Here is a 12,392-nt window from a genome sequence, read left to right as displayed (position 1 = left end):
CAGGCGGTCGGCGTGTGGGGCTGCCACCGTGGAGGGGCGGGGCTGCCGGGCACCTCGGCCACCCGTGTGTGCATCTCGGAATACCTGAGCCGCGCCGTTATCACTCCTCCCGAATCACCAATTATTTCGGGGCTTTACGAGCGCCCACTCATCTGTTGTCTGGAAAGTGCCTGTCTAGCGGGCTGGAGCCACTCCCACTGCAGCCCTGCGCGCCTGCAGACGGCTTTGCAGAAAGACGCCCGGGACCTGAACGCAGCGCGCGTGCTCGGGGAAGGCTGCGCTGCCGGCTTGTGGGATCTTGTCGCCCCACCCAGTCCTCTGGCCCCGCCCCACTCGGGCTCGGCACCGCCTCCGCGCGCAGTATTTTGGCGGCCGGCGCGCTCTGTAGCGGGGCCGGCGCGCAAGGTCGGAGGTCGTGGGGCGGGGCCGGCGTCATTACCGCCTTCTCTGTCTCAGCAGTCTTGAGCGTTCGGTGCCTCGTGTCCCACGCCCCACGCCCCGCGCCCCGCGCGCGTGTGGAGCCGGCTGCCAGTCTGCGGGCACCGTCCGGCCGCCGAGGATGGCCTTGAGCGAGGAGCCGGCCGTGGGCGCCGTGGAGGATCCGGTGGAGGACCGGGCGGAGGATGCGGCGGAGGACGCGGCGCTGGCCTGCGGCGCCTCTCTCGAGTCGTTCGGCGAGAGCGCGGAGACGAAGGAGCTGCTCTGCCGCCTACCGGCGGTGCTCGGAGACCGCGCGGCCCGGGAGGGCGCCCTGGAGCGGTTCCGGGGTGCGCGCGGGCCGGAGGAGGGGAGGGGGGCAGCGCAGGCTGTGCAGGTCTCCTTTCTTGCGGTCCCAGACACGGGCGCGCGTGAGAGGTGGAGGGCAGTGGGCCTCCTGGCCGACCTCCGTCAGGAGGGGGCGGGTGGACCTCCCCTGGGCGGCTCATCTCCCAGTCCTGTCCCCAGCCTGCCCTGGGACCACAGCAAAGAGCATTTCCTCCGAGACAGCTGTGTGGACGGGGCAGTGGGAGCAGGAGAGGCGAGAACAGGTTGGAGCGGGCGGGGGCCGGGCTGGCTGTGCGCTTGTGGGGCCCCCACCCAGAGCCTTAGCTGTAGGCAGCGCCCATGGCTCTGCCAAGACTGTGCAGGGCGGCGCAGGATATCGGATAGGCGCACCGTAGGATGCTTAGTTATTAGTCTAGGTTCTCCAAGTTTAGACGGACCCTTGCCGTTGTCTATAACGGATAACTTCCAAATGACTCCTTAGGATCCCGTGGTTAGATAACTACGTAGGGTTTTGTGATTCAGTAAAACCGTCCTCGTGGACCCTTTTAGCTAAAAAGAAATTTCTATATAATTTTGTCTTCATGGGTTTGTAATGACAACTCTGAACTTCAGGAGGGGGCAGTGTGGCCGGCTGAGTGGAAAGAGCACACACTTCGGCAACTCGTCCCTGGGCTTGAATACCCTTATGCCACTTGGGCTGGTTCCTTGATTGTGCTGTTTCTCTGGCTGTCGGCTGCGGTTAGCACTGAAAATACCTCTGGCATAGAACTGTACTGAGGGTGAGGTGTATATCCAGGGACCAGTGAAAGCCCACTTTCCCATTCCTAGGGAGTGGTCAGATGTGGAGGTGTGTGGCACATAAGAACTGCCATAGCCCAAGTGGTCGTGGGATCTGATAGGAGCAGTTCTAGCTGCTGGTAGGAGTGGAAACCAGGCTGCCTGGGATTAAGGAGGCCGTGGTGTGAGGGCTGGGAGGGCACATGGCTTGGTGTGTGTGGCAGAGGAGAGTGAAGGGTGTGGAAGGTGTGTGTCTAATGAAGGGGAGAACTCAGCTTGGCTGTCAGCAGGCCGTGAAGGAAGGAAGAAGTGAGGACCTGAGAGGAAGGTGTGCTGAGCAAGCAGAGAGCAGAGGCCAGGGCACAGTGGCCCTGAGGAAGTGGGTGGGTGGGGCCTCACTCCAGCTGGCCTGTGCTCTTGGGAGCTGCCCTGCAAGTCACTGTGGGAAAACTCGAGTGTTTCCGAGGCTCACGTGCATGTTAATTCTCACATTGTTTTTCTTTTTAGTAATAATGGACAGATATCAGGAGCAGCCTCACCTGTTGGACCCACACCTAGGTAAGAACAGAGGCTGAGGATTTTGATTTTTGATCATTCAGTTACAGATGATCACAGAGGCCTTGGTGCATGGAGTGTGTGTGTGTTTGCGCGCCTGCGCACAAGCAGAGGTTATCAGGATGAAGTGCCTGGGTCTTACTGGTTAGTGGGGCCTACAATAGTAACACCTGCTCCTGGCAGTGAACTTGAGAAGGAGGAAGGTAGTGATAGTAACTTCAGTTGAAGGGCAGCATGGGATGGGGGTTAGGGTCACGAACCCCGGGGCTAGACCGCCTAGATTTACACCCCAGCTCTGCCACTTAGCTGCTCTGTGCCTGAGTTTTCTTGCCTGTGATATGGTGTCATCAGCGCTACTTGCCCCCAGGGCTGTGGAGATCTTAGACACATCACCAGGGAGGCACCAAGGGTTAGCCTCAGTGTGCACACAGGTGCCTTTTAAAAAGTGGGCTGGTGCTGTGCGTGCTAGTTTTTCTTTTTTAACAGGTTTTGTAGAAGGTAAGTTTTCTGAACTCTCAGCTATCTCAGGCAGGATAAATACATTTCATGCGTGGTTGGCAGCTTGGCTGGGTGGGGATGGAAGGCATGGGTCCATCGTCTTCCTTCATCCAGTTATGCCATGTCCAAGTCTGAGTTTATTTTTCAGGAGGCTTTTCTAGAACCTGATATTTTAGGAGGGTATGACTCGCTCTAGGCTTTTTTTCTTATGCTGGGCATTAGCTGGACAATTTTAGGCTGAAGACTTGCATCCTTTGGTACAGGGAACTTTACTTCCGGTGTGTTTTTGATCGTTTCTCTGCTCTGCCTTCTTCTGGTGTGCCTGTGAATTTCCAAGAGTGATCCTCTGGGTCCCTAAGCTTTTCCCTTATAGTTCTGCTTTTGGATCTTTGTTTTGCATGTAGAAGATGTTCTTGAATTTATTTTGACAGTTGTTTTTACTTTATAAGAGTGCTTGTCCTTGGTTTGATATTTTTCAAAGTTGTCTTACAGGTCCGGTTTTCCTCCCTGGGGAGCACACACCCAGCTGCTGGGCCCTGTGGCCCTGTGGGGAGGGTCCTGCTGTGGGTCTCCTAGCCCAGAATTCCCTTTTGAGTCGGGCACCAAGCCTGGCTTCCAGCTCTAAGCCCTTCAGCCTACCCTCTTCAGGACATCTCTGTCCAGGATAGCTCTGTGCAATGATGGAATGTTCTAGATCTGTGCTGTCTGGTAAGGTCACCACTAGCCACATGTGACTGTTGAGCACTTGAAATATGGCTCGTATGACTGAGGAACTGAATTTTATTTTATTTTCTGTTTTTTTCTTTGAATCTTAAATTTTGATTTAAATTAAAAAAACCCAAATATGGCCAGTGACTGTGGTATTCTCCACTCTCAAGAGTAAACCTTTAGGGCTTCCCTGGTGGCGCAGTGCTTAAGAATCTGCCTGCCAGTGCAGGGGACACGGGTTTGAGCCTGGGTCCGGGAAGACCCCGCATGTTGCGGAGCAGCTAAGCCCGAGTGCCACAACTACTGAGCCTGTGCTCTAGAGTCCACGAGCCACAACTACTGAAGCCCGCGCGCCTAGAGCCCGTGCTCCGCAAGGAGAGAAGCCACCGCAATGAGAAGCCCACGCATCGCAACGAAGAGTAGCCCCTGCTCGCTGCAACTAGAGAAAGCCCGTGCGCAGCAAGGAAGACCTAACGCAGCCAAAAATAAAATAAATAAATTTATTTTTAAAAAAAAGTAAACCTTTAGTCTTCTGCCTGTATGGGCACGGTGCTGTGGCCTGGAGACTTGGACCACTCCTGTTTTCAGCCCCACCTTCGTCCTACCCTGGGCTGTCCCCGGCACCTCAGGCCTCTGGCCTCCCGACTGTGACCCACCGCTGGGCTCTGCTTCTGTGCTTCCCCTGTGCGGCTCAGTTACAACTTGGAAGTCACTGCTGAAGTCTCTTAGCTACTGTTTCTTCTGTTCTCTTTTTCCTTGTGGATTTGTTTCTCTTTGTTGATTTACTGGGGTTTGGAGGGTGGGGGTTGCTGAGGGAAGCACTGCAATCACCTGCTTTCCTGGTGTCTGTTCTTCCGTGAGGGCTGTGCTGTCTTTCTGAGTCTCTCTGAGCTGAGTTCTGGCTGTTCTCTACTGTTCCTGAGGTTCTCCTCTTTCCCCTGGGGTCAGCTTTTCTTTGTAATTTGGTCTTTTCATCTTGCTGGTTCTGTCCATGTTTCAGACCAAATGGATGCAGACAAGGGCTCCTCTGCTTCTGTTTTGTAAGTTGGAGCATTTTCTTTTTCTTTTTTTTGGGGGGGTGTTTTTTTTTTAAATTTAATTTTATTTATTCTTTTATACAGCAGGTTCTTATTAGTTATCTATTTTATACATATTAGTGCATATATGTCAATCCCAATCTCCCAATTCATCACCCACCACCACCCCCCCCGCCAGTTTCCCCCCTTGGAGTCCATACGTTTGTTCTCTACATCTGTGTCTCTATTTCTGCCCTGCAAACTGGTTCATCTGTACCATTTTTCTAGGTTCCACATGTATGCGTTAATATACGGTATTTGTTTTTCTTTTTCTGACTTACTTCACTCTGTATGACAGTCTCTAGATCCATCCACGTCTCTACAAATGACCCGGTTTTGTTCCTTTCTATGGCTGAGTAATATTGCATTGTATATATGTATCACATCTTCTTTATCCATTCGTCTGTCGATGGGCATTTAGGTTGCTTCCATGACGTGGCTATTGTAAATAGTGCTGCAATGAACATTGGGGTGCATGTGTCTTTTTGAATTATGGTTTTCTCTGGGTATATGCCCAGTAGTGGGATTGCTGGATCATATGGTAATTCTATTTTTAGTTTTTTAAGGAACCTCCATACTGTTCTCCATAGTGGCTGTATCAATTTACATTCCCACCAACAGTGCAAGAGGGTTCCCTTTTCTCCACACCCTCTCCAGCATTTGTTGTTTGTAGATTTTCTGATGATGCCCATTCTAACTGGTGTGAGGTGATACCTCATTGTAGTTTTGATTTGCATTTCTGTAATAATTAGTGATGTTGAGCAGCTTTTCATGTGCTTCTTGGCCATCTGTATGTCTTCTTTGGAGAAATGTCTATTTAGGTCTTCTGCCTATTTTTTGATTGGGTTGAGTTTTTAATATTGAGCTGCATGAGCTGTTTATATATTTTGGGGAGTAATCCTTTGTCCTTTGATTCGTTTGCAAATATTTTCTCCCATTCTGAGGGTTGTCTTTTCATCTTGTTTGTAGTTTCCTTTGCTTTGCAAAAGCTTTTAAGTTTCATTAAGTTCCATTTGTTTATTTTTTTATTATTATTATTTTTAAAAATTTATTTATTTTATTTATTTATTTTTGGCTGCACTGGGTCTTCAATGCTGCTCGCGGGCCTTCTCTAGTTGCAACAAGCAGGGACCACTCCTCGTTGCGGTGCGTGGGCCTCCCACTGCGGTGGCCTCTCCCGTTGCGGAGCACGGGCTCTAGGCACGCGGGCTTCCGTAGTTGTGGCACGTGGGCTCAGTAGTTGTGGCTTGCAGGCTCTAGAGCGCAGGCTCAGCAGCTGTGGCGCACGGGCCCAGCTGCTCCGCAGCATGTGGGATCTTCCCGGACCAGGGCTCGAACCCACATCCCCTGCATTGGCAGGTGGGCTCTCAATCACTGAGCCACAAGGGAAGCCCCATTTGTTTATTTTTGTTTTTATTTCCATTACTCTAGGAGGTGGATCAAAAAAGATCTTGCTGTGATTTATGTCAAAGAGTGTTCTTCCTGTGTTTTCCTCTAAGAGTTTTATAGTGTCCAGTCTTACATTTAGGTCTCGAATCCATTTTGAGTTTATTTTTGTGTATGGTGTTAGGGAGTGTTCTAATTTCATTCTTTTACATGTAGCTGTCCAGTTTTCCCAGCACCACTTATTGAAGAGACTGTCTTTTCTCCATTGTATATCCTTGCCTCCTTTGTCATAGATTAGTTGACCAGAGGTGCGTGGGTTTATCTCTGGGCTTTCTATCCTGTTCCGTTGATCTGTATTTCTGTTTCTGTGCCAGTACCATATTGTCTTGATTACTGTAGCTTTGTAGTATAGTCTGAAGTCAGGGAGTCTGATTCCTCCAGCTCCGTTTTTTTCCCTCAAGACTGCTTTGGCTATTCGGGGTCTTTTGTGTCTCCATACCAATTTTAAGATTTTTTCTTCTAGTTCTGTAAAAAATGCCACTGGTAACTTGATAGGGATTGCATTGAATCTGTAGGTTGCTTTGGGTAGTATAGACATTTTCAGAATATTGATTCTTCTAATCCGGGAACATGGTATATCTCTCCATCTGTTTGTGTCATCTTTGATTTCTTTCATCAGTGTCTTATAGTTTTCTGAGTACAGGTCTTTTACCTCCTTAAGTAGGTTTATTCCTAGGTATTTTATTCTTTTTGTTGCAGTGGTGAATGGGATTGTTTCCTTAATTTCTCTTTCTGATCTTTTGTTGTTAGTGTATAGGAATGCAAGAGATCTCTGTGCATTAATTTTGTATCCTGCAACTTTACCAAATTCATTGATTAGCTCTAATAGTTTTCTGGTGGCATCTTTAGGATTCTCTATGTATAGTATCATGTCATCTGCAAACAGTGACAGTTTTACTTCTTCTTTTCCAATTTGTATTCCTTTTATTTATTTTTCTCTCTGATTGCCATGGCTAGGACTTCCAAAACTATGTTGAATAATAGTGGCGAGAGTGGACATCCTTGTCTTGTTCCTGATCTTAGAGGAAATGCTTTCAGTTTTTCACCACTGAGAATGATATTTGCTGTGGGTTTGTCATATATGGCCTTTATTATGTTGAGTTAGGTTCCCTCTGTGCCCACTTTCTGGAGAGTTTTTATCATAAATTGGTGTTGAATTTTGTCAAAAGCTTTTTCTGCATCTATTGAGATGATCATATGGTTTTTATTCTTCAATTTGTTAATATGGTGTATCACATTGATTGATTTGCGTATATTGAAGAATCCTTGCATCCCTGTGATAAATCCCACTTGATCATGGTGTATGACCCTTTTAATGTGTTGTTGGATTCTGTTTGCTGGTATTTTGTTGAGGATTTTTGCATCTATATTCATCAGTGATAATTGGTCTGTAGTTTTCTTTTTTTGTAGTGTCTTTGTCTGATTTTGGTATCAGGATGATGGTGGCCTCTTAGAATGAGTTTGGGAGTGTTCCTTCTGCAATTTTTTGGAAGAGTTTGAGAAGGATGGGTGTTAGCTCTTCTCTAAATGTTTGATAGAATTCACCTGTGAAGCCATCTGGTCCTGGACTTTTGTTTGTTGGAAGATTTTTAATCACAGTTTCAATTTCATTACTTGTGATTGGTCTGTTCATATTTTCTGTTTCTTCCTGGTTCAGTCTTGGAAGGTTATACCTTTCTAAGAATTTGTCCATTTCTTCCCCGTTGTCCATTTTATTGGCATAGAGTTGCTTGTAGTAGTCTCTTAGGATGCTTTGTATTTCTGCGGTGTCTGTTGTAACTTCTCCTTTTTCATTTCTAATTTTATTGATTTGAGTCCTCTCCCTCTTTTTCTTGATGAGTCTGGCTAATGGTTTATCAATTTTGTTTATCTTCTCAGAGAACCAGCTTTTAGTTTTATTGATCTTTGCTATTTTCTTTGTTTCTATTTCATTTATTTCTGCTCTGATCTTTATGATTTCTTTCTTTCTGCTAACTTTGTGTTTTGTTTGTTCTTCTTTAGTTCCTTTAGGTGTAAGGTTAGATTGTTTATTTGAGATTTTTCTTGTTTCTTGAGGTAGGTTTGTGTTGCTGTAAACTTCCCTCTTAGAACTGCTTTTGCTGCATCCCATAGGTTTTGGATCGTTGTGTTTTCTTTTTTTTTTTTTTAATTTATTTATTTATTTTAAAAATTTATTTATTTTTGGCTGTGTTGGGTCTTCGTTTCTGTGCGAGGGCTTTCTCTAGTTGCGGCTAGCGGGGGCCACTCTTCATCGCGGTGCGCGGGCCTCTCACTGTCGCGGCCTCTCTTGTTGCGGAGCACAGGCTCCAGACGCGCAGGCTCAGCAATTGTGACTCACGGGCCCAGTTGCCCCGCGGCATGTGGGATCTTCCCAGACCAGGGCTCGAACCTGTGTCCCCTGCATTGGCAGGCAGATTCTCAACCACTGCGCCACCAGGGAAGCCCAATCGTCGTGTTTTCATTGTCATTTGTCTCTAGGTATTTTTTGATTTCCTCTTTGATTTCTTCAGTGATCTCTTGGTTATTTAGTAACGTATTGTTTAGCCTCCATGTGTTTGTGGTTTTTACTTTTTTTCCCCTGTAATTCATTTCTAATCTCGTAGCATTGTGGTCAGAAAAGATGCTTGATATAATTTCAATTTTCTTAAATTTACCGAGGCTTGATTTGTGACCCAAGGTGTGATCTATCCTGGAGAATGTTCCATGTGCACTTGAGAAGAAAGTGTAATTTGCTGTTTTTGGATGGAATGTCCTATAAATATCAATTAAATCTATCTGGTCTATTGTGTCATTTAAAGCTTGTGTTTCCTTATTAATTTTCTGTCTGGATGATCTGTCCTTTGGTGTAAGTGAGGTGTTAAGGTCCCCCACTATTATTGTGTTACTGTTGATTTCCTCTTTTATAGCTGTTAGCAGTTGCCATATGTATTGAGGTGCTCCTATGTTGGGTGCATATATATTTATAACTGTTATGTCTTGTCTTGGATTGATCCCTTGATCATTGTGTAGTGTCCTTCCTTGTCTCTTGTAACATTCTTTATTTTAAAGTCTGTTTTATCTGATGTGAGTATTGCTACTCCAGCTTTCTTTTAATTTCCATTTGCATGGAATATCTTTTTCCATCCCCTCACTTTCAGTCTGTATGTGTCCCTAGGTCTGAAGTGGGTCTCTTGTAGACAGCATATATATGGGTCTTGTTTTTGTATCCATTCAACGAGCCTGTGTCTTTTGGTTGGAGCATTTAATCCATTCACGTTTAAGGTAATTATTGATATGTATGTTCCTATTACCATTTTCTTAATTGTTATGGGTTTATTTTTGTAGGTCCTTTTCTTCTCTTGTGTTTCCCACTTAGAGAAGTTCCTTTAGCATTTGTTGTAGAGCTGGTTTGGTGGTGCTGAATTCTCTTAGCTTTTGCTTGTCTGTAAAGCTTTTGATTTCTCCATCGAATCTGAATGAGATCCTTGCTGGGTAGAGTAATCTTGGTTGTAGTTTCTTCCCTTTCATCACTTTAAATATATCATGCCACTCCCTTCTGGCTTGTAGAGTTTCTGCTGAGAAATCAGGTGTTAACCTTATGGGAGTTCCCTTGTATGTTATTTGTCATTTTTCCCTTGTTGCTTTCAATAATTTTTCTTTGTCTTTAATTTTTGTCAATTTGATTACTATGTGACTTGGCGTGTTTTTCCTTGGGTTTATCCTGCCTGGGACTCTCTGTGCTTCCTGGACTTGGGTGGCTATTTCCTTTCCCATGTTAGGGAAGTTTTTGACTATAATCTCTTCAGATGTTTTCTTGGGTCCTTTCTCTCTCTCTTTTCTTTCTGGGACCCCTATAATGCGAATATTGTTGCGTTTAATGTTGTCCCAGAGGTCTCTCAGGTTGTCTTCATTTCTTTTCATTCTTTTTTCTTTATTCTGTTCCATGGCAGTGAATTCTACCTTTCTGTCTTCCAGGTCACTTATGCGTTCTTCTGTCTCAGTTATTCTGCTATTGATTCCTTCTAGTGTTTTTTTCCTTTCAGTTATTGTATTGTTAATTTCTGTTTGTTTGTTCTTTAATTCTTCTTGGTGTTTGTTCTTTAATTCTTCTAGGCCTTTGTTAAACATTTCTTGCATCTTCTCCATCTTTGCCTCCATTCTTTTTCCAAGGTCCTGGATCATCTTCACTATCATTATTCTGAATTCTTTTTCTGGAAGGTTGCCTATCTCCACTTCATTTGGTTGTTTTTCTGGGGTTTTATCTTGTTCCTTCATTTGGTGCAAAGTCCTCTGCCTTTTCATTTTGTTTTTCTGTGAATGTGGTTTTCCTTCCACAGGCTGCAGAATTGTAGTTCTTCTTCCTTCTGCCTTGGGGCATTTTCATCTAGACTTTTCCTGAACGGGATTCTGATGGGCAGCTCCTTGTGGGGCAGTATGGCGAGTTGATGGACAGATTTTTTCTTAGAACAAGTGAGTTGGTTGAGATTTCTATCTAACATCGAGGATGTTCCAGAGGCCAGAATGAAGGCCTTTACCTGGGGTACTCCTGTCTCCTCCGGAGAATCCTTCATTTACCTAAGTATTTGTTCAGAGTTTGGTCCCCGGTGAGTGATTCTGGGGCTACAGCGATCGCAGACCCCTCCCTGCTTTGGGCCCCACTGCACCTGCTGACTCTGAGCTCTCCTTGGCTGTGCAGGTGGGCATGTATGACGTGGCCTTCTCTGCCTGCTTAATTTGGAGCTGCCTTTCTCCCAGAAGTCTTTTTTTTGATGTGGACCATTTTTAAAGTCTTTATTGAATTTGTTACAATATTGCTTCTGTTTTATGTTTTGGTTTTATTGGCCATGAGGCATGTGGGATCTTAGCTCCCTGACCAGGATCAAACCCACACCCCCTGCAATGGAAGGCGAAGTCTTAAACATTGGACTGCCAGGGAAGTCCCTCTCCCAGAAGTCTTTACAACCGCTTTCTCCCTATTCTTGCAGCTGGTCAGGACTTTCCATTTTGTGCAGCTGTACTTTTATTTTACTGGGTCTTAGGAGCAGTGAGAGGCAGATGTGTGTGGACTCCTGTTTTGTCCAGTTTTGTACTCTTGCAAGTAGCCCAACAAACATCCTTAACACACCTCTTTGTGCATTTCCAGATATTTTGTTAGAGTAATTTTCAGGAAGTGGGAGTGGTGGGCTTTTGATACTTCAGATTCACCTTATGTTTCCATCCACAGTATATGAAAGTGTCCCTTTTTTTTTACATTGTTGCCAAGACTGGATTTGAATATTTGAAATCTTTACCAACATAAAGTTATCTATTAAAGGATGAAAAGGGATCATGTGCTTTTATTTTGCATTTTGTTGTTTCCTAGTGAAGGTGAATTTTTTTTTTTATCATTTATTGTTACATTTGCACAGTATTTCTCCCTTTGTGAATTGTCCATTCATATCCATTCACTTGATGTTTTTACCTTGTTCTAAACAATTTTAAAATGCATCAGTTAATTTAATCATCACAGTAACCTTGTAATACCTGTGGAAGATCATCATTATTATTTATTTATTTTTGCACACAGTTTATTTATTTAAAAAAATTTTAAAAATTATTATTTTTCAAATTTTCAACTGTGTTGGGTCTTCCTTGCTGGGCGCAGGCTTTTCTCTGGTTGCTGCGAGCGGGGGCTACTCTTCGTTGCGGTGCGCAGGCGTCTCATTGCGGTGGCTTCTCCTGTTGTGGAGCATGGGCTCTAGGCGCATGGGCTTCAGTATTTGTGGCACATGGGCTCAGTACTTGTGGCTCGTGGCTCAGTACTTGTGGCTTGCAGGCTCTAGAACACAGGCTCAGTAGTTGTGGCCCACAGACTTAGTTGCTCCACAGCATGTGGGATCTTTCTGAAGCAGGGCTCGAACCCGTGTCCCCTGCATTGGCAGGCGGATTCTTAACCGCTGTGCCACCAGGGAAGTCCCGGAAGGTCATTATTATTAACCACAGTTTACAGAGAAGAAAATGCAGCAGAGTTCTGAGAGGTTAACTTACCCAAGGACACATAGCTAGTTAGTATTCCAGCCAAGATTTAAATGCAGACAGTCCACTCAGACCCTCAGACTGAAGATGATGAGAAATCTACAAGTCCTCAAGGCTGTTTTAAACAAACGCTTTAAAAATCCTCTAAATTCTGGATTCTAGGATTCTTTGGGATCAGCCCTGTCTTCTTTCTTCCTGGGAAAGCTTGCAGGCCTCATGAGTGGTAACTGAAGATTGGTGGGTACTAGGTGAGGGCCAGGTACAGGGAAGATGCTTCTGATGTCTGAGACGTGAGCCTGCCTGAGGCTGGCAGTGTTGCAGGGGAAGGGCAGGGCGGTGGGCTCCCCAGGCCACCATTTATTGTCGATCTTGGGTTCATGGCAGTTCCCATTAGGAATGCCCATTGCTCAGGAGGTGAAAGGTGGTGTGACACTCGTCTCTCTAAGTCACAGCCTTGGACCTGTGGCGCTGCCTTTATTCTTGCCCGAAACCTGTCTTCATAGTGGATCACAAAATAATAACACTTACTGTGCGTTGTTCAGAGTGATCTGAATGAGTTTTGAGAGTTTAGTG

General features: G+C 45.5%; 1 protein-coding gene across 1 annotated transcript in view; it reads left to right on the top strand.

Moving 5' to 3' along the window:
• Positions 1 to 430: 430 nt before the first annotated feature.
• TBCD (tubulin folding cofactor D) overlaps positions 431 to 12,392 on the top strand; it is a 174,657-nt gene continuing 162,695 nt past the window's right edge. The window contains exons 1-2 of the mRNA XM_061175155.1: positions 431 to 767; positions 2,050 to 2,100. Coding sequence (XP_061031138.1) covers positions 560 to 767; positions 2,050 to 2,100 — 259 coding nt within the window. The 5' untranslated portion in view covers positions 431 to 559. The remainder of the gene's footprint in view (positions 768 to 2,049; positions 2,101 to 12,392) is intronic.

The sequence above is a fragment of the Eubalaena glacialis genome, chromosome 19, assembly GCF_028564815.1.
Source record: "Eubalaena glacialis isolate mEubGla1 chromosome 19, mEubGla1.1.hap2.+ XY, whole genome shotgun sequence".
Lineage (NCBI taxonomy): Eukaryota > Metazoa > Chordata > Mammalia > Artiodactyla > Balaenidae > Eubalaena > Eubalaena glacialis.
Note: the sequence above shows the minus strand (reverse complement) of the source record. Positions and strands in the feature narration are given on the sequence as shown.